Source organism: Populus nigra, chromosome 8 (genome assembly GCF_951802175.1).
Source record: "Populus nigra chromosome 8, ddPopNigr1.1, whole genome shotgun sequence".
NCBI lineage: Eukaryota > Viridiplantae > Streptophyta > Magnoliopsida > Malpighiales > Salicaceae > Populus > Populus nigra.
The window spans coordinates 14571199-14593184 of NC_084859.1; the positions used below are offsets into that span (position 1 = coordinate 14571199).

General features: G+C 36.2%; 3 protein-coding genes across 4 annotated transcripts; all 3 read left to right on the forward strand.

The window, feature by feature from the left end:
* Nucleotides 1-2844: 2844 nt before the first annotated feature.
* Nucleotides 2845-7174, forward strand: LOC133701394 (plant UBX domain-containing protein 8-like). 2 transcript variants are annotated; one of them, XM_062125298.1, is made up of 11 exons: nucleotides 2845-3209; nucleotides 3526-3587; nucleotides 3728-4253; nucleotides 4686-4769; nucleotides 4841-4957; nucleotides 5253-5456; nucleotides 5570-5773; nucleotides 5865-6029; nucleotides 6384-6530; nucleotides 6617-6675; nucleotides 6843-7174. In XM_062125298.1, exons 1-10 carry the CDS (start codon nucleotides 3126-3128, stop codon nucleotides 6635-6637), a joined length of 1614 nt encoding a protein of 537 aa, XP_061981282.1. In that variant the 5' UTR covers nucleotides 2845-3125; the 3' UTR covers nucleotides 6638-6675; nucleotides 6843-7174. The 2 variants fall into 2 exon arrangements, with proteins under 2 accessions (XP_061981282.1, XP_061981281.1); XM_062125297.1 differs by having other exon boundaries at nucleotides 6384-6527; nucleotides 6619-6675.
* Nucleotides 7175-7650: 476 nt separating this feature from the next.
* LOC133701393 (scarecrow-like protein 28) lies at nucleotides 7651-11462 on the forward strand. The gene has a single exon (XM_062125296.1). The coding sequence runs from the start codon at nucleotides 9130-9132 to the stop codon at nucleotides 11125-11127; it is 1998 nt and encodes a 665-aa protein (XP_061981280.1). The 5' UTR covers nucleotides 7651-9129; the 3' UTR covers nucleotides 11128-11462.
* A 7161-nt stretch (nucleotides 11463-18623) lies between these two features.
* On the forward strand, nucleotides 18624-21666 carry LOC133702253 (cytochrome P450 87A3-like). The gene is made up of 9 exons (XM_062126555.1): nucleotides 18624-19159; nucleotides 19242-19563; nucleotides 19649-19798; nucleotides 20048-20299; nucleotides 20392-20481; nucleotides 20556-20634; nucleotides 20745-20851; nucleotides 20973-21100; nucleotides 21262-21666. The coding sequence occupies exons 1-9, from the start codon at nucleotides 18966-18968 to the stop codon at nucleotides 21383-21385; spliced, it is 1446 nt and encodes a 481-aa protein (XP_061982539.1). The 5' UTR covers nucleotides 18624-18965; the 3' UTR covers nucleotides 21386-21666.
* Nucleotides 21667-21986: the final 320 nt, after the last annotated feature.

Here is a 21986-nt window from a genome sequence, read left to right on the forward strand (position 1 = left end):
CCATTAAATAAAATATAATTATTAGATAAATTTTGCAACAAATATAAATTTATAGTAACTTAAGCTAATTTGATGATATGACACATCATCTCATATAAATCCAAACTATTAATTTTGAAATTAATGGTTTGGATTTTTTTTTTGCAAATAACATTAATTGTAAATTAAAAATAAAATCCAACATGGATCGTGTTTCTCCAAACCTAGAACATATAACATGAGGCATACACAATTCAAGAAATAGAAGACGAGACATAACCTAAACCAAAAACTAACAAGGTAAAGGTTATATTGGAGCCTGTAAGCTCGATCATAATTTAATTTTTTTTGGGCCGGTCACCCTACATAACCTCATTCATTAATAGATTTAGACAAGGTAATCTAATTTTCAAGAAGCCTAGTTTATCTAACTAGTTCATAAATAATTGGCCTTTTATAATAGGTTTGGAGCGCCCACCAAACCTAATAAGGATACATATTCGGACACATAATATCGTGAAGACACCGCTTTATAGTGTGTTTGGCTTGGAGATGTGGTGACTTTTTGTTAAAAGTACAATACTTTTTAAGCATAGATTACATCTTTAAAAGCTATAAGAACATATTTTTTACTTAAAAAAACACAAATCACCTCCCATTCAAACAACAGAGGATGCCTGACCCAAAATTTCTCCAACATCCTTCCATATGGTTGATATTCAGGATTAAATGTTCTCATATCTTTCTATCATAATTAGACCTACAAAAATGTGTTTAGCAAGTTCATGCCAAATGAATAACTCATATGACGACATCTTTTCTTCTTAACAGTATTGTAATCTTAAATTATTGCTATTAAATCATGTTTCCTCATCTTTTTCTCATTTTACTCTTATATCCATGCAAGTTAGCGTGACTGATGGATATATAAACAAAAATTCATGAACCAAAAGGTAAGTTTGAATAAGATTACCAGGGTATTTGAGAGTGTGATAATAGTTGTTTTTCAAAGTGTTTTTCATTCAAAAACACATTAAAATAATATATATTTTATTTTTTAAAAATTATTTTTGACATCAATATGTCAAAATGATCTGAAAATATCAAAAATATATTAATTTGAAGCAAAAAAATAAAAAATAAAAATTTCATAATTTTTCAAAAGTGCTTTCCGACCATGGTGCCAAACAACTTTACTTTTCAACATTTTTATCTTGCTCTTTATTATTGTTCTACAATACACAAACATACAATAGCCTTTAAAGTTTCATCTATCTTGCTAACTTTAATATCAAAGTGTCATTTAAGCCTAATAAGAGACTTATTATATAGGTGCTCGTGATTCTCATTAATTATTAAACACACCAATCTATTTTCAATGTTTTAACCCCTTATTAGCTTTCAAAAGGCTCTGATTTTTTAGGATTTTCTTCAAACCTCATCAACAACACCATATGTATGGAATTCTCGAACAAAAGCCAATTTAATTTCTTTTTTTAATATATTCTCTCATTCTTTCAATGATTGACAAACTAGAAACTTTATGATATGAAAAGTTATGAACCTTTTATATAACAAGTGTTACATTAGCTTTTATAGATTTTTAGTAGCTAATTGAGAAAGTAAGAATACTCATAAAGGATCTTTTGGCCATGCAAGAGCAATTAAGAGCCATGTCTCTTCCACGACAAATGGTTCTTCCATTAACCTCACCTCTTGCACCTCTTAGTATTTATATATAACTACAATTTAAGGAGAAAGTATGCTAAAATGAGGTGCAAGAAAGTAGAAAAAACACCATCACTCTACTAGTCCATGTAAAAGTTGTTCTTATCATTACAAGTATAGTTATAAAACCTGACTTGGGGGTTGATCTGAAACAATACTCAAGTTATGGGTAGGTTGGGTTGACTTAAGTCAACATGGTCAACCTAAAATAAATTTACTAGCTTCAATGTTTTGGGCATATCATATTTGTTATTAGCTTAGAATTCAACACTCCCCGATGTTTACCCCTACAATTGGGGCTTCATAAGCCTTAGTACAGTCTAAATTATTGGTAATTATTTTATTCACAAATATAAAAGAAACTAATTGACAAAACACAAGTGAACAAGATATGCACCATTTTAATTTTCAATCTTTTTGTCTTTTTTGCAAATTGCAATTCTTAGTTAGAAAAAGCAAGCAAATATCCATCTCAATTTGTAATTGTGTTAGAAGGAAAAAATTGAAACCTTAATTCACCGTTCTCCATTCTCATTTCTCTCTTTTCCTTCAAACTTATAGGTCCCTCTTTTTCATGGATTTATTTATATATTTTTCTCTTGACTTCTGGTTAATTATATATTTTTTGTTCACCTCGTTTAAAGTCAAAACCAGTATTATTATGGCTTACAAGTTCTTAAGTGGAGAAGAAGAGCATGGCAAAGAGATAGAGAAAGAAAAGGTGACTGAAATTAGTGGAATCTAGACAAGCCAGGATATGGCATGCTTAAGATAAAATAATTAAGGTCAGTCAATTTTAAAATATTTAAGATTATTAACTATGTAATTACATATTAATTAATTACCATGTATAGAAAAAAAAATATTGACGTTAGTTAATTTTAAAATATTTATAGTTATTTTTATATTTTAAATAAAATAATCAGAATTCTATTATAACAAGGCATACCTTTCCATATTTAAAATTATTTAAAAATATATTGATACGACATGAGCATAACGTGAGTCATTAAACAAATAAACTGAAACCAAGCCAAATCATTTTTTTTTTAAAAGTAATTAAAATTATTCAAAAAATCATTAGATTCCACTGACTTCAGGTCGGTTGTTTTACAAATATTCTAATAAAACCCAAACGACGCACATTTCTTCCTCCCCAATCCAAAGGAAGAAAAGGCAGCATTTCTATAGGTAGAGGCTGGAAGACTCAAGTAGAAGCGTAGAATATCGGAGAAACTCTCCTCGCCTCCTCTCCTCATTCCTCACCAGCACAAACAATCCCATCTCTTCAGATTCTTTCCACTCACAAACATCATCTACTCTTCTTTCCGATTCCAATTTAGAAACCTAAATTAAAGAAAACACAACGGTGAGATCAATTAATAAAAGCCTTCCATTCTTAAAAATAAAAAAAGAAGATGGCCAGACATAATCAAGAAGCAATCGAGACGTTTATCAGCATCACAGGCGTCGCCGAAGATGTAGCGGTGCAAAAACTTGAGGTAACCCTTTTTTTTAATCAATCGGATTGTAATCTTGAAGAACTGGAGTGAGATTCATGCTTTGATTGTTGGATTTTGTAATCGGTATGTAATTAGGGTCAGCATTGTGGGCTAAGTAGTTGATAATGTTGATTGCTAATTATATTTTTTGGTTAATTCAAGTGTAATCTGACTATTTGATGTAGTAGACGCAGAAGTTTAGGTCCAAATTTGTAACCAATTTTTCAAGTTCAGATAATATTTTTAATCATATGGAGGTTAGACTTAATCCGAGGTTTTTGTGATTACTTATTGATTCTTGATTGCTTGCAATTAGGAACATGGTGGTGATCTCAATGCAGCTGTCAACACGCATTTCAGCGAAGGAGACAGAAGCGCGTAAGTCTCTCCTGCCATTTTGTCATCCTTTTGCCTGTTAGTTGTTGTTTTTCATCCTCCGGTAGCAAAAATTTGTTCTGTGCAGTTCTTGTGGTATGTATTTGAGGATTTATGTTGCAATTTTGTTTTCACATGTCCAGCATGCGACAACCTTCCATTCCTTCGCTGCAAGATGATGTCATGGATATAGATGATGACCCAATTGAAGTTGCGCCACCTCCTAGAAGAAATCCTCTATCAATTCCATCTGAGAGTGGTGCTATGAATTTGTTCTATCCACTTTTTCGAAGAGGTCTATTTGATACTGGTTCTGATTTTATGAACCAGGCACCCTTTGTTTCTCAACCAAGAGAGTTAAGGGAGATACCTATAGAGGTCAAGGATGATAGTGATGCATCTGGTCATTCTGTTCATGCTCCTATTATTGAAGATGTAACTGGAACTGAACATGCACAAGGTCCTGGTATTCAGGGAACAGTCATAGCTGAGGATGACGATGATGATATTTTAACTGACTTAAATGCACGGGCCACCCAACGGGATAGTTCTCTTGACGGACATTTCAGGCCCAGTGCTCCTGAATTTGATAACTTACCTGATTATAGCAATGACATCGAAGAAGAAATGGTCCGGGCTGCCATTGAGGCTTCAAAGCAAGAGGCTCAGGTAAGCCAACTAAGCTAATGGGTTGGTGCATGCACTATCTGATTTTTTTTCCAGGTAGTTTGTGTTACTGTACTCTAGATATTGTACCGATAACCAATTTGAAGCAGACCTGTTGAACCTCAGAACTTTGATTTGGACCCTCGTAGCATCAAACCTTTTGATTTGGATGCTTCTTTTGATTTGTAAGTTTTATTTGGGCTATGTGACATAAACTTGTAAAAAAATAAGGTTCTTCTGCCAGTTTGCCTCTTTCTACATGCAAAAGAGCTCCAAATAAAAAACTTTAAAAAGTAGTTTGATCAGTTGCAATCTAAATTCTAAAATCATAACTTTAAAAGGTTGGATTAGCTTTTTGTTAAGGTGTTCTCTTTACCTTTTTATTTCTTTTGAAAATGTTTCTTTTTTTAATTGATCATATGCATTATCATTTAGGAGCTAACTGAAACTGGACCTCAGCAAAGGCAGTCTCATGGGGAGGATGCTGAACTTGAACATGTGGATTCATTATCCTTAAAGGTTTGTGTTTCTTTACACTTTGCTTCACTTATAGGCATCTCTTGGTCTTGTTTAACACAAACTGAATCCAGACAGCAGAGCAAGAGAAAACTTTGCATGACCAGAGGGGGAAAGTTGGACCGTCAGAAGTAGGAGATAATGCTGTTGAGGAAGGGCAGGGGAAAATAGCTGCATCAAATGGAGGGCAAGTATTCTTAATTGGTCATTAGTACATATAATCATATGATATTGGACTTTTTCTATGACTGATGTGATGTTCTTATGATGTAATGGCCAAACAAAAGGGCAATGAAGTATTTGTGCCATCTAAGATAACCATGTTCACTTGGCCTGCCAAGAATAAATAATCATAGAAAAAACCTGAAATGCATCCCATAATTGCACAATCATATAAAACAGAAGATAAGAAAGTATGTGTTAGATTTTACTTCTGAGGTTAGAGGTAGGAAATCTCACAATGGTCTCTTGACTCAATTTAGGCAGGAGGCAGGAAGCTCTTCCATCCAAGATGAAGCGGAAGATGTGGAAGATCAGCCTCTCATTAGGCATAGATCAAGACAGCCATCTTCCGGCTCTTTGGAATCTGCTAGAGAAGTTGGAGTTGCTGAGGCTAGCCCGCCATCAAGTCCTGGACAGAGTAATATAGGAAGTCATCCCCTGCACAATGGAGATGCATTTTCTGATGAGGTATCCTTCACAATTCTTCTCTACAATTGATCAACTCTAATTTCAATATGTAGAACACATAACATTCTATAGGTAAACAAATCTGTTGACACTTGAAATTTGACAAATTGAAGTGGGGAGGCATCTCTTCTGAGGAGCATGATGAAGCAGTCATGCTTGAGGCTGCAATGTTTGGTGGAATTCCTGAAGGGACTGGATATCGCTTTCCATATACACCTCACCACCAGTTCATGCAAAATGAGGATCATTATCCTCGTCCAGTACCTCGTCCTCCATCACCCTCTTTACAAGCTCAGCGCCTGATCCGTGAACAACAGGTTTGGCTTTTGTTCTTTGACTGCGAAATAAAATTTCAAATTCTGGGCCATAATGTTGATGCGGTTAGTATGCTTTGTCTGGTGGATGCAGGATGATGAGTATCTTGCATCATTGGCAGCTGACCGAGAAAAGGAGATGAAGGCCATTGAGGAAGCTGAAGCTCGCCGTGTACAAGAAGAAGTGGCTAGGAAAGCTGCTCTTGAAGAAGAAAGGCAAAAGGAGGAAGAATCTCGTAGAAAATTGGAGGAAGAGCAGGTATTGTCTTCTCGTTTTCCTATGCTAAAGATGGACATGGAACTGGTGACTAATTTAAGTCTATTTTCAAACTCGCAGTGTCAATTATGTTGCTTGGTAATATATATGTTTCTTGTCTGGGTAAATGATAACAATGGAATTGAGATTTTGATGCTCTTCAAAGCAGCCAGTCACCTTGTTTGCTATTTTTTCTTCATGGTCTTTGGTTTTACCTTTGGCAGTGGTAGATATTGTTGCAAGTGTCTCTCAAAGTCATCAATCAGTTCCTTGCTTGTCGAGGAAGGGATGTGACTAATGGCTTTGACAAACCTTTTGTTAATTGTTTATAGCTGCTTGTGTGATTCTTGCTAGCAGGAGTTTGAGAGACTGTTGGCAGCTAAAGAAGCTTCTCTGGCTCTTGAACCTTCATCTAATGATGAGAATGCTGTGACGCTTTTGGTGCGGATGCCTGATGGAAGCCGGCGTGGCCGCCGATTTCTCAAGTCTGACAAGTTACACGTGAGTTGAGTTTTGCTGGGAAAGTAATGCTTAAACATTTTGTATCTGCTTACCATCCTGGTTTTAAAATGTTGTTTATTGTGCTTTGCAGGCTCTCTTTGATTTCATAGATATTGGCAGAGTGGTCAAGCCAGGCACTTACAGATTGGTAAGCTGAAGTGGTTATGGTGAAATCATCTCCAGATGTACACTTGATTTGTTGTTTTGTTGAAACTTTACACCATTTTTATTTTGATGCTAGAATTTCTTCTGGTAAAGATGGTAATTAAATTTACATCCTCCTGCCGTCTCTGATTTGTTTTGTTACCTGAGCAGGTTAGGCCATACCCAAGGCGTGCTTTCAGTGATGGAGAGGGTGCGTTGACTCTCAACGAACTTGGCCTCACCAGCAAACAGGAAGCCTTGTTTCTAGAGTTGATCTAAGGATGAACTAGTTACAAATTGTAGAGAGTTACAACTTAAAAAGTTATAAATTTGTTGTCTAGAAAAATGAATCAATGCATGGAGTCCGGGGATGTCACTCGGATCCACACTGTGCGGACAGATTTCACATTCAATCTGGCTTCATGGGTTACATGTTTATGGTTGCGTTTCTTGTACATATTATTTATGTTGGTATTTATGAACTTTCTTGATCCCACTTAAAAGGCGTGTGTTTCGCATGCAGCTCCTGCTGTTACAGCCTTTCCACCTCAGCTTTTTTCATTCGTGTTTTTAAAAATTTTAATTTTTTAATTTAAAATTAATATTTTTTAGTATTTTTGGATATTAAAAATTATTTTTAAAAATTAAAAAAAATTATTTTAATATATTGATGATTAAAAAATATTATTATTTTTCGTTAACAGGTATGCCGTTGGCAGCATCTGGGGGATGCTGTCAAATTACCAATTGGTGCAATGTATTTCAACAATCTTACCGTTTCAGGGCAAATATTCATCGCTTACAAGTCCAAACTGCCGTATCAAAAAAATAGTACGGGATCAACTCTTTCGGTGGTAAGGTTTTGTCTTTTTTATAATTCCAAACTCGGGCAGTGTACAGTACGTCATGACTCTTCCACCTTCCGTTGGGACCGGATGTCCGTGCTGTCTCTTACTGTTGCTTTCAATACAGGTGTCACTGCACGGTCTGGAATCTAGATGGCATTGGCCTCTTTCTAGTTGTAGTCTGGCAAACATCTTTTAGCTTTACCTGCCCTAGTCCCGAGGGCCCATCGCCCTTAGCTACAAGCGATCCATTCCTCATAAAAAAGCAAGACGATAATCAGTATCTAATTACGGCCGACAGTGCATCACGTGTGTTAATATTTGTTGATGACATTGGAGGTCAAGGGAAGTTAATGATAATCACGCGAAGTCCTAGCAAGGATGAACAAAGACGAGACGATGATATAACCCAACGGTCTGGTGAACAGGCACGTGCATCCTACGTGATCGTCACAGAGAAAAACAACAGAAAAAGAGAAAAAGTAAAAAAAAAACAAAAAAAGGAATAAAAATCTTCACCCATATACACACCACCTCCTCCGTACACACCACCTCCTCCAATCTCCAACGGTCATATTTTCCCGACATGCTCCAACGGCCACTTGAACTTGCATCATCCACCATCTGATCAAAATCCAACGACCAGAAAACCAGTTTCCCAAGTCTTCTCGAACACCCCTTTTCACAGTAATCATAATTTTTTTCCAAGTGCTGGTAAAAACCATGCCAGTCTTAGAAAAAGCAATGACTGAGACAGCTATGGAAGGTATACTACTAGTAAGAAACATAGTAGTAGAGAGAGAAGGGGCGAGAGAGAGAAAGAGAGAGAAGAACAAGAACCAAATGTTTTATTAGTATATAAAAACACAACCTCTTTATGGTTTATGGTTTCTTTGGTTAGTGAGTGAATGCTATTTTTCTTTGTTGATCATGCATGGTTAAAGAGGTGGGGTTTCTGGGTTTCGGTTTTGGTTTCATTTTAAGTACCGTGATGGAAACTTCAAATGCTGAACTGGGTTTAAAGAGTTGTGTTGATTTCAGCCAGCAGTTTGCGCAAGTATGTTTCTGCGTTTCCTTCCATGAAGTGAATATTAGAGTTGATAGTTTGTTTCAATGAGTTTGTTTTAAATGTGTTGGAATCCGATGACTGTTTTATTATAGGTGTTGTTTTGTATGATTGATTAGTTTTACAAATTCTTTCATTCTTTCGTTGGGGTTGGGGAGTTTTCATTGCCTAGTCTTTTGTTAAATAGCTGCATACTAGCTCACATTGTTCATACAGGAACACTGAACACCATTTACGAAAACTTAGTTTTTCTTTTTTTTTGTTACTCATCGGATTCCTGTTTATTCTTTTTATTGGTTTCTTAGAAAAAGAAAAAGAAAATTCACACACTCACATTAGTCCATCTCTCTTGATTTCTGTTTTCAAATATACATGCAAAGTTTTATATGATTACATAGAACGCATACACGATAGAGCAAGACCATACATTTCATAGTTGAAGATTTGTTATAGAAACAAAGAGAGATTGGGAGAGAAGAATAGAAAAAAATAGGGTGGGTGAATCAAACAAAAATCACAGAAAAGAAAAATTGGAAGTTTATAGAGGATGTTGGCCGGGTGTTCTAGTTCAACATTGCTGTCACCAAGGCATAGATTGAGGAGTGAATCACCTGCGCAGTTTCAAGCTTGCCATTTTCAGTTACCTTCAATGAGCACACAGAGATTGGACTTGCCATGTACTTTCTCTCGCAAAGAATCATCGCGGTCGCAGCCAATGAGGCCTGTAGGTGTTGGCTTGTCTGTGGACAAATCACTTGAGTCCAAGACCAGCAGTTGCTCTCTCATGCAGAATATCAGGCTCCCACCATTGGCAACTAGCAATCAATCAGTGAAAGATGAGTTTTGGGAGAAGGGTAAGACCTTGAAGAGGTTTGCCGAGCAATCAGTTGATGAGTCTTGCTTTAACAGGGCTAAGAGAAAAAAGGGTAACAATGATAACGGTAAATCTGATGATATTTGCGAAGGTGATAGTTTGAGTTTAGGCCAGTTGGGTAGTAGCAATTCTTGGTTTCAACCAAGTTTGGATGTGCCTAGAAGCCTAAACCCTCAACAATTTCCTTTCTCTTTGACTTTTTCAGGAGATGAGGAGAGGGTTTGCTTTGTGCCCAGTGAAGTGAATTCACCGCCTTTGCCATTGTCTAACAATCCATGGGTGGACTCTGTTATAACTGAGATCGCTGACCTGGGTGAAAAATATGGAGAGAGTAGCCAAAGGCCAGTAAAAGAAGCCTCGGGTTCAAGTACTTCATCAGAGAGTCAAAGCTTGGGCCTTAGACTAAGCGAGAACGTAGTGGAGCACGAAGTGGGTAATGGCTCTAGCAATCCTCCTCATCCACAAGAAGGCGCGGTGGAGGCTGCAGAGGATGATCAGAGAGAGCATCAGGGGTTTGAGCTGGTCAGCTTTCTTACAGCTTGTGTTGAAGAGATTGGGTTAAAGAATATTGCTAGGATCAACCATTTTATAGCTAAACTGGGGGAGCTTGCTTCCCCCAAAGGAATTCCTATTAGCCGCCTTGTTGCTTATTATACCGAGGCATTAGCTCTTAGAGTTACAAGGATTTGGCCTCACATTTTTCATATAACTGCTCCCCGGGAACTTGATCGGGTTGATGATGATTCAGGGACTGCATTGAGGCTTTTGAATCAAGTGAGCCCAATTCCGAAGTTCATTCATTTCACGGCGAATGAGATGTTGTTGAGGGCTTTTGAAGGGAAAGATAGGGTCCACATTATAGATTTTGACATTAGGCAAGGGCTTCAATGGCCTAGTTTGTTTCAGAGTTTGGCCTCCAGGACTAATCCTCCTAGCCATGTTAGAATCACTGGTATAGGTGAGTCTAAGCAAGAGCTTAATGAGACAGGAGATAGGCTTGCTGGATTTGCTGAGGCATTGAACCTGCCTTTCGAGTTTCATCCAGTTGTGGACAGGTTAGAAGATGTGAGGTTGTGGATGCTCCATGTGAAGGAGAGGGAGTGTGTGGCTATTAATTGTATTTTCCAAATGCACAAGACACTATATGATGGGAGTGGAGGAGCACTGAGGGATTTCTTGGGGCTTATCCGGAGTACAAACCCCACAATAGTCCTTCTGGCAGAGCAAGAAGCGGAACATAATGCCCCTAATTTGGAAACAAGAGTTTGCAATTCGTTGAAGTACTACTCTGCTATATTTGACTCGATTGATTCTAGCCTTCCATTTAACAGCCCAGTTAGGATCAAATTAGAGGAGATGTATGCTCGGGAAATTAGAAACGTTGTTGCTTGTGAAGGAAGTGACCGGCATGAAAGACATGAAAGTTTTGACAAGTGGAAGAAGTTGATGGAGCAAGGAGGGCTCCGGTGCGTGAGAATCGATGAGAGGGAGATGCTTCAGGCCCAAATGCTATTGAAGATGTACTCTTGTGATAGTTACAAAGTTAAGAAACAAGGGCACGAGGAAGCAGCGCTTACTCTAAGTTGGTTAGATCAACCTCTCTACACAGTCTCGGCGTGGACACCTTTAGACATTGCAGGGAGTTCAACCTCTTTTTCTCAGCCACCTTGAAGATTTTTTTCCATACATATCATCAAAATTCCATACCATTCTTGCATACTGAAAGGGGGGGGACACTAAATTCTTTGTAGGTAGAAGAAGCTGTGATTATTCTTTCATTCTTTTGTTGCAGATAAGATTCGTCAGTCTAATAGCACAAGATACATTTGTATGAATACACAGTAGTTTCATACCGATTTCAGTTCTTTGCGGGGCAGGTTTCTAGGTTTTGGTCCACAGAATTCAGAGTCAGTTTTATGTTTATTCTTTGATTCTTTATGTATTATGAATTCTTTGTAGTCTTGTCATTACGTTGTTCGTTCTTTATGTATCATGAATTCTTTGCAGTCTTGTCATTACGTTGTTCGTTCTTTTTATAAGTTGAAGGACTATTAGAAATGCAAAACATGATGTGTTTGAGAATTGAAAATTGCCACAAGTGGAATTATTTTATTGTTTGGGAGTATATTTTGCCTTGCAAATAATAATCTTCAACCCTAAACACCAGTTGGCTTTCTGCGAAGTACGAAAATAAGTGAGTGATGTGTGCTGAAAAGCTTTTTTTCCTTTTTTTTAATGATCCTGAAAAGCTTATTCAAAACAAGAAATGAAGTTGAAGAAGGATATCTGAATTTCCATGTGTTTTCTCATTTAGGAGAGCTGAATATATCAAGAAAATAGAGAGACTGGAATTTCCATGTCTTGATCAATCAGTAGGCAATCTCCAAAGAAAATATACATCAAAACCAGCACTTCTATCATAAGAAACGCGACAATCACACTCAAAAAGTTATTTTGGTGTGTTACACACTACTGCATACGACAAAGCTGTTACTGCATATGGAGAATGGGATAACAGGAATGATAAGAATCTAGTTTTAGGGATTAGAAGGAGAGGGTGTTCATTAGCAAACAAACTTCTCAATCATGTCTCTGCTGTTGGGATTAATTAATTCCTTGAGTTAAGGGGGAGAGACCAATCAAAGAATGATGGATCGATAGTGCAAGAACAGAAGGCACCTGCTTTTTGCAGCCATGGACAGCATCTCCTCCTTGCACCAAAGGGCAAGAGCTCAAAACCATTACCTTTGAAATCCAATGCCGAGTTAAGAAACTGCCGTGGTTTGAATACGAGTGATATTTCCCATTTAGCAGCGCCACAGTCCGATTTTGCCCACTCTAACACCCACTTGAGAGTTCATTAGTACTCGGCTTGTCTCCATAGTGCGGTGAGGAAGGGGAAATGGTGCCAAACGGTGCTGCTTTTCATTTCTCTTGGTACATATTTCATCGATTCTTCTTAGTGCAGGTTGGGACGTAGCCAATTCCTGATCTTTTACCGGTACACCTACAAGAGAAGAAAGTAAATAAATAAAACCCAAAGGGGAAGGCAAATTCACTATAGACACATTTTACTATTCAATATAAAAGTTTAATTACCCTTTTTTTCTTTAAGAAAAAAATCAATGGTCTTCACGTTGAGGCTATTTCAATCTCCTCACATGATTTATTAATTATTAAAAAATTAACTAGAAGTATATATGTATTTTATAAATGGTTAAGCACAATTAAGTGATTTAATTACTTTCAAATTAGTATTTTTAAAATCAACAAAGAATGATATTTCTGTTTTTTCACTTTTAAAAATATAGTATAATAACACATTAATCCTTGAGAAAAAAAAAACACCTGTCATGGTTTTTTGACCTTTTTGATATAATTTTTTTGTTATTGTTAGTTTAATGAAGAGCAATTTAATTTTTTTACACATAGTAAATATTATTTTAATGGGAAAAGTTGATAGTGCATATGAGACATCCGTGTATTTTGGGTGGCGTTTCCTGACAAATAAAAATAACTTTTCATCATGTAATTAAAATCGCCTTTATATTCTTTTTATGCTGGTGCAACGCATGTCGGTAACAAATGAAAAATATCAAAGTATTTTCTTAGGTTCATTTCTTTTTTTTATGTTGTTTTTTCTAAAAACCTTTTTTTTATTTTTTCTTTCTACTTTATATTTTATATTCGGTTTTTGTAGAGAAATATTTAGTATTATTCTTTTTAGTTTGTTGAATTTTGTTTATATAAACACCTAAATAATGAGAAATTGTTTGAATCCTGATAAACTTATTGAAAAAAGTTATTTTGTATCAAATAATGAATAATAAAGTTTTAAGAATAAAAAATTAATTACTGGCAACAATAAAATTTTAGATCATATATGTTTGAAGTATTTCAACAAATAAATACTAGAAACTAGTTTTAAGTTTTATTTAAGTATAATTTTGATATTTGTTTACATGATAAAAAAATATATATATTTTTTTAATTTATATATTTGCTCTGTATGAATTTTATAATAATAAACATGTAAGTACTCAGTTAAAGCAAAACGGTATCGTATCATGAATCTCTCTAAAGAATCTCTCTAAAGGGCAACCACAGTTGAATTAAACGACGCAGGATAGAAGCGAAGCAAAGCTCCGATCTAAAACGTCGGTGGAGTTCCTTTCTTTCTCAGTGAAAAAAAAATGGAAGAGAGGATCCTGGAGATGGTTAATAGCATCAGTAATGTCATGGCTGTTTCTAATTTACCTCCCTGAATCCTTCAACTTGGCCTCTCGCCCCGAGGCATCCACTCCCCTCTCCGGCCTCAGTTACATATTTAATTGTTTTAATTAGGTCGATCGGAGTTAAGAACAAGACATTTTCGTGAAAAAAACTGAAGGGTATTGAGATGTTTTCGTCATTAATTCTCAATGTTGATGTCTCCATGCTAACAGACCAGCTCAGGCAGGTAATCACTGCTCACACGGTATGGGTTCCTATTCTGCCATCACAATATAGAAAAATATACAGAAAAGTCACTGTTGAGATTCTGCCAAAGTTTTTTTAAGAATAAAATGATACGAGAAAAATTGAAAACTATCTTATATTCCTTTTCTTTCCCCCCTGAAAAAACACGACGCTTTTAGAGGTTTCCCACTTCATTGGGAGATGTTAAGAGTGAGCTTTAATGTTTAATGCACGCAGGGGCTAGGTCCATGGGCATCAAATCAACTATATTCCTGAAATACACCGTGACGACGACGATACGATGGTTGTCAGGGTGGAGCTAGCATACCTCTTAGGGTAGCCAAGACTGGAATAATTTTTCTTGAGGGCCAAAAAGTAAGGGGGGCCAAAAGAGACGACTGTTAATTAATTAAACTGCCAAACTTGATTATTTAGAATAAGCACATCACGGTTATCGAGCGTAATATGGTCAGATTAGCACTTGCACGTGGATTAAGCCTAGTTAAATTAAATTAGAGTGTCTTGGAGGTCAACCGTGGATTAGGCCCATTACATGTATAGTATATACTAGCTGCGGGACTTGGGCTACGCTGCCATCTACACTCAGATTCTTTTTTACTGTATAAAAAATTAAGAGAGAAAATATTAAGGGAGCAAGATTCAAGTGTTGAAGTGCAAAACATGTGAAGGGGTAAAGTGTCAAAGGATGTTTGGAAAACGTTGAAAAAACTTCGAGATAAAGTAGGTTTCAATGAAAAACAAATCAGATTTTCAATTAAATAAAATTATATATATAAAAAGATATTATACTTGTATTCAAAATGAGAAGTATAAAAAAATTAATAAATTAATATTAAATTTTTTTTTAAAAAAAAATCAGCCTTCTAACATTTAACCCCTTATTTGGAGTTAAATGTTATCCTTCTAAAAGAAAAAACCTCCTCAAAATTTTTGCCCAACACAAGTATGGTGTTAAAAATTACCCCTATAATTTTTTCTTCCTTGTACCCCTACCAAACATGTTCTTTCCATTTCCAAAAGAATTATATATTTATATCTAGCCTTTAAAAACTATCTTGCCTTTATAATTGATTGTAATTGATGATATCCCAAAAAATTCAAATAGTTTGAAAACAAGACTTATATGTCGAAAATCGATCAATTTCTTAATTTTAGTAATCTAATCCATTCTCTCTAACTAAGATGGCTGGTTGTCGATACCTAGTGCTTGTAAAAAGTTATTTTTGATAGATTTAAAAACTCTCAGATATTTAAATAAATATCTTTTTAAAGAGAAAAGACTGATATTTTAGAGAGAGGGATGCTCTGAAAATATAAATACAATAGAGAATGAAGATTGTAAACCTAGAGTTTGAAGGATTTATGGTGTATTTATAATCTATGAGTCTTATGTTTTTATGGAGATGAATGGTTAAAGTTTAATTTTTTTCTAATAGCTTCAATAAGATAAAATATCTCTGATATATGCATCAATAAGAGATAAATATTCCTTACATATCCTTTTCATAATTTTAATAGGGCTGAGTCTGAGCTCTTTATCTAAACTGAGCCCATGAGAGCTAGACTCTTCCTCAAGGTTGAGCGCATGAGAACCAGACTCTTTTTTAAGGCTAAGCTCATGAGTGTTGGACTTTTCTTCAAGATTGAGCCCATGAAGGCTGAGTTTTTTCCTTAAACTGAGCCTATGAAAGATAGACTATTCTTTTAAACCGAGCTCATGAAATTGAGTTTTTCTTCAAGGTTGAGTTCATTGGAGCTAGGTATAGACACGTTGCCCGAGATTATGAGATTTTAGGTTTTCAGAGAATTTTTTAAGTCCATTAAATTTGAGTTTATTAGTAATTATTATTCTTAATTAAAGTTACATTTGGTGTGAACTATGCAAATTAATTTAAATTATTTTTAATTACCGACCCAACAAAAATTCACTAATATATTTGATTAGAAATAACTTTGATTTGAAATAAAAAATTTATCATAATATTGAGATGCTAAAAATAATAGAACTTATTGTTTAAAATAGGGATTGAGAAGCTGTAACTATTGTCACATTAGTCATCCCCTGGTTCTGCAGAATGGACAACCTCTCGACTCTTCACCTTTTGTCCCAGTTACGTGAGCAGCAAGAGAGTCCATTAACTCCCACCGTGACCAGGAAAAAAAAAAACAAATATTACGGCAAATCTAGAGGTTTATTACCCAAAATTAGGATTTCATGGCAGAGTTAATGGTGATAAATTTAAAACATTTTGCTGACACCATTTATTAATGATGAAATTAGTTTCAAAATTGTGTTGAGTTATGAATTAAAAATAATATTATTTAATTTGTTTTGAATTTAATCAAATCAACTCTTACCTATTACCTAGTTTTTTTTCTAAACCCATCTCAAATTAGGTCTAGAGTCGCGGTTCGACTCACCATACAGGACCCATTTTAATAACATTGCTGACAATTACATCAAATTTTAGTAAACACAGAGTTTAAAATGGTTGTGTCCTTTGAATAAACGTTACTGTGTATTTTAATCCTATTTCCAAATCTCAGTCAACAAAAGTTGTCTTTTCTTAAGTTCTTTTTCTTCTTTACTTAAACTGTAATTTAAATATAAATGCACATTCCCTAGGCGTACGGCACAGACAAGAAGAACAAGTTGCTCCATGATCATCTCCCTGTCGCGTAACTCAGCACCTGCAATATTATCTGTCCATCTTTATACATAAACCATCGCTAAGCAACAGCATGCATCTATCTACATAGGATCACTTCAACGTGAAACTTTCATATAAGCGAATTAATTGACACGTTGATCTTCATCTGTCCAAGTCTTTTTCATGTTTTCTACGCTTTCTTTCGAATTAAAGAAAAAAACTTCAAGAAATTTCCTTTCTTGTATATAACTTACTTGAAGACCCAGTAGATTAGGAACTTTAACCCTGATGAGTGTGGGCAAAGATCGCACCAGCGTGTAGCCTGTTAAAACAAGGCAGATTACTTGCACACAGACTCCACGGTATATGCCAGCAGTGTCATGATCTTGTAATCAGTAGATCAGCAATCAGACACAGCTGGATTAGGAGGAACCCAGCTGCCACCAGACACGTGTCGTGAATACAAACGGGTAACAACTAATTAACCATTTAATAGATTGCCAAAGTCAACCACATTGATGATCATGAACCGTTGGATCATTAGAAAAGATCACCCTGTTGGGGGCGTGTGGGACCCCACCTACAACGTATGATTTTGGAGATAATGGGCAATGAAGACAGGTTGGACCCTGAAAGCCCTTGAAATACACAAGAATCCTGAAAGCTATTAGAAAAACCTTACTTTTGGGGCTAGAGAACAGAATGGTTGACTTCATAGCAACACACATTGTACAGTATGATGGTGTGAAAAAGGAGCTGTCATAGCTGTGCATCCCCTCACACGCACACAGTTACACACTGTTTCCAAGCCCCTTCCAAACAATCTGTGTCCTTTTCTGCAATAAAGAGACTCTATACCTGAAAACAAATCACCGAAAAAAGAAAAAGAAACTCTGGACTACAGAAACGAAAGCATTTCTTAAACTAATCTCAGAATGGAGAGAGCACACATAAGCTGTTCCTTGTCAGTTGTCACATTCTTTTATTCTTGTGTGCATGTACTCTTTTTAACACTTACGGGAAACTTTCCTTTCATCGGTACCATTCGAGACATGAAAACGAAATTTGATTAAAAAAGTGCATCCAGACATTTTCTCAACAGTGCCTACAAGCTCAGGATAGCATCATCTTTACAGCTTAATAACACGAGACGGGCTGTCACTCCAAGCTAAATTTGGGGGGGAGTCCATGTGCAGACAGTTTCCAAGTCTCCAGATTGAAGTTATCCAGTTCCAAGTCATGTATTAACTCCATTCCATTAAGCAAGCTTAACCCAACATTATTGTGACACATAGAAATCAATTTAATAATCTGATTCATATAATGGAGGGCTATGGTTCACAGTAACCTACCTCCAATTGTAGCAGTTGTTGCAAGGAGGTCCAGTCCGTGGCTCAATGGGCCGGTGGGCCGGTGCTCTATGTGCTGAAATCGGTTAACCTGATCAACTAGCTTAATACACCTAGTCCTCACAAATCATTTCCAAGAAATGAGTACAAAAGAAGAGCATATACAGTGGTTGCGTCCATTTCTAGAGTACAATACAGAAGATCAACAGTGATGTATGCAATGACATCTAGAGTTTGACATTAGCATTTAACAATATGACCAAATGATCACACAGCTAAGGAAGATCTAGGATGAGATCTAATCCTTAGTGGCAATATATAACATCACACAGATACTGTAGTATTTAGCAAAGATATTGGGAAGACAGCGAGAAGGTGGTAAAAACCATTAGATTCTAGTATTTAATGACGTATTGAAGATTGGTTTCAGACACTTGGTTAGGCTAGACAGATCCTTCGAACCTCAATCTCTATCCTCTCAAATCTAGAGAAGAGCCCTTCTGTTCCTGCATGTTGTCCTTGAAAAGGCCAAAATTCTGACCTCGTGCTTCGTCAGTTTTGTTTTACATGGACTACTTGTAAGAATAAAATAAAAATCTGCAGAGAGAGATGGGAAACATCCTGTGAGCTTCATGGTCATTCTGAACATATACCTATATAAACCATTGGCATAGGATAATAAGTGGTCTCTGGACAGAATAATTTTAAGCTTTTCTATTTTATATTCAACTACTACTTTTAACAACTTAACAAAAACAAATAGAGGTAAAACCAGTATACTATTTTTCTGTCTCCTTCTAACTTCTGCCCTGCGTATTTAAGATGACTCCTGATGGTAGCTGAGATACATTCCAGCATTATCTTCTCCTTCCTGTCCATTCTTCCCACGTTTCCTACCTCGAACTCTTCTCATTTCTAGTAATCTTAGCCTTCCATTTTCCTTCTGTCAAAAACATATCAACATTATAATCTTCTTCTCAATCCAGGATCTTCTCAGTTCTCTGTACTTGGACACTTATATTTGATCAAGATGTGGGCTTTGTTTTTTGGAGCTTTGATTATTATAAGCATCACACATTGGGTTCACCGCTGGAGAAACCCCAGATGCAATGGCACTCTTCCACCAGGTTCAATGGGATTGCCACTTATTGGCGAGACCCTTCAATTCTTCGCTCCTAATACTTCTTTTGATATCCCTCCCTTTGTCAAAGAAAGGATGAAAAGGTAATGTTCTAATGAATCACCAACTTGATCAAAAAGTTGTGCTTTTATCATTTCCTTCTGAAGTTTTTGCTGTTGCTTTCAGATATGGACCAATATTCCGGACTAATTTGGTTGGAAGGCCAGTTGTAGTATCAACGGACCCGGATTTCAATTACTTTATCTTCCAACAAGAGGGACAATTGTTCCAGAGCTGGTATCCAGATACATTCACAGAGATTTTTGGAAGGCAAAATGTCGGCTCATTACATGGGTTCATGTACAAGTATCTTAAGAATATGGTGCTTAATCTCTTTGGTCCAGAAAGCCTTAAGAAAATGCTCCCTGAAGTTGAACAGACAACATCTAAGAGATTACAACTATGGTCCCATCAAGAGTCAGTCGAATTAAAAGAAACAACTGCAACTGTAATCTCATATTATCCCTCCTCTCATAATGGGAGTCATCAAAAGTTGTTTATACTGAATCTAATAACAATCTTGATATTTACAGATGATATTCGATCTGACAGCAAAGAAGCTCATAAGTTATGATCAAGATAATTCTTCGGAGAATCTAAGGGACAACTTTGTTCCATTCATACACGGATTGATCTCCTTCCCTTTGGACATTCCAGGAACAGCATATCACGAATGCTTACAGGTAAACTGAAATCTGTCATACTAATCATATAAATCCATCCTTTCATTCTCTTAAAAATACTCGAGCATTGGAAAAATAGAAACTCAGACCAACTAGAAGCAAATTAGTAGGTTCAAAACGTTACCAAGCAAGGGCCATGAAAAACAAAATGCACCCTCAGAATCAGTAAAGCACCAAATCAATTCTACAAATAGTAGCTGACGTTCAGCTGTCCAAATTTTTTGTCTTAACTGTTCTATGAATTCTCAGGGTAGGAAAAAGGCAATGAGAATGCTAAAAAACCAGCTACAGGAAAGACGAGCAAATCCGAGAAAGTACCGAAGTGATTTTTTCGATTATGTGCTTGAAGAACTTCAGGAGGACAGAGGAATCCTTACAGAGGAAATTGCTCTGGATTTAATGTTTGTGCTGCTATTTGCTAGCTTTGAAACAACTTCCCTGGCTCTAACTTTAGCCGTCAAATTTCTCTCGGATAATCCATTGGTGCTAAAGAAACTAACGGTCTGTGAGAAATTTATTAAAAATTGCATCTCCAAAATTTTTAATTTTTGCTTCAAAACCTAACATACACTAGAAGTTTTCACTTGTCCCAGGAAGAGCACGAGGGAATTCTGAGAAATCGGGTAAATAGCAACTCTGGTCTTACATGGAACGAATACAAATCAATGAAATTCACATTTCAGGTGGGTCAAGCCACCAGTTGGATATCATAATAGTAGCTTTTTCCCGTATTAAAACTGACAAACTCAACTTGCAGGTAATTAATGAAACAGTTAGACTGGCAAACATAGTTCCAGGGATTTTCAGAAAAGCACTTAGAGACATCCAGTTTAAGGGTATGTGTTTGCCAGCAATACTTTAGTCAGTTACTGTAGTGCACCAAGCCTTTTTCACGCAAAGAATGTTGTATGCAATTCAAAGTATGATATAAATTGGCATGATTCAGGATTTACCATTCCAGAAGGTTGGGCAGTAATGGTTTGTCCCCCTGCAGTACACTTAAGCCCAGAAAAATATGAAGATCCACTTGCCTTCAATCCATGGAGATGGGAGGTGGGTTTTACTTGAGAATTCCTTATACTTAATCACCTGCGATATTTCAATACTAAAAGGAGCTGTCGCCCTTCTAGTAACCACCTATTTCCTATTATAATAAATCTTCTGTGTCATCAAGGGATTGGAATTAAACGGTGCATCAAAAAAATTCATGGCTTTTGGTGGCGGCATGAGATTTTGTGTTGGAACAGAGTTTACCAAGGTGCAGATGGCTGTATTTCTACATTGCCTGGTCACAAAGTTCAGGTAATAGCATACGAGCCTTTTCATGCGTGAATGAGCAACTGAATGTCTTTCTATGATTGTTCATTGCAAGAACGCAAAAGAGTGCATCTGTGTGTCCATGCATGCGCGCGCGAGAGAGAGACAGGGACAGATTAACCTTCATTACTATTTAAACTTTTCAGATGGCAAGTAATCAAAGGAGGAAATATTGTTCGAACTCCTGGTTTACAATTTCCAAGTGGTTATCACATTCAGCTCATGGAGAGAGACAAAAAAATACAACTCACGCAATCATATACCCAGTAAGATAAAGGCAAGTCACGCTCATGGCTAGAGGCGCTGAGAGATTCAAACTTGGCATTTTATCCATAGGGATTGTAATCAACAAGCTACAAGAGAGGATCATGGTTAATGTAAGGATACTGTGACAGGCAGCTTTGATTTTCACTCCTCAAGGGGAGAAAAAGCTACAGTTTTGATCAGGACCAAATGTGATTTTATGTCCTATTTGTCATAATATAATTTCTGTAAAAGAAAGTAGGTTAAAGGAATATATCCACACCACAATGAAATTTTACTTCTAACAATTACTGTAAATGATTCAGTCACATCCTTTCCATGAGAAAATGGCCGCCGGTACTGCAATTTTACATCAAGGAATTGTCAGCAATTTCCATATCACGTACACTCCCCCAATAGAAACATACAAAACTAGAGGAATTTAAGTTTACAAAAAAATATCTTTTTGTAATTTAAAAAATTATTTTGACCCAAGTCTGCACAGGTTGAGCCGGCCTGCCCGCAAATTATAAATCAAAACCCACTTTGTACCATCACCCCTTTAAAAGTTTTGGTATTATTTGAGCCAAATCTTAACTTTATGCATTCACTCCAAATAAACAATAAG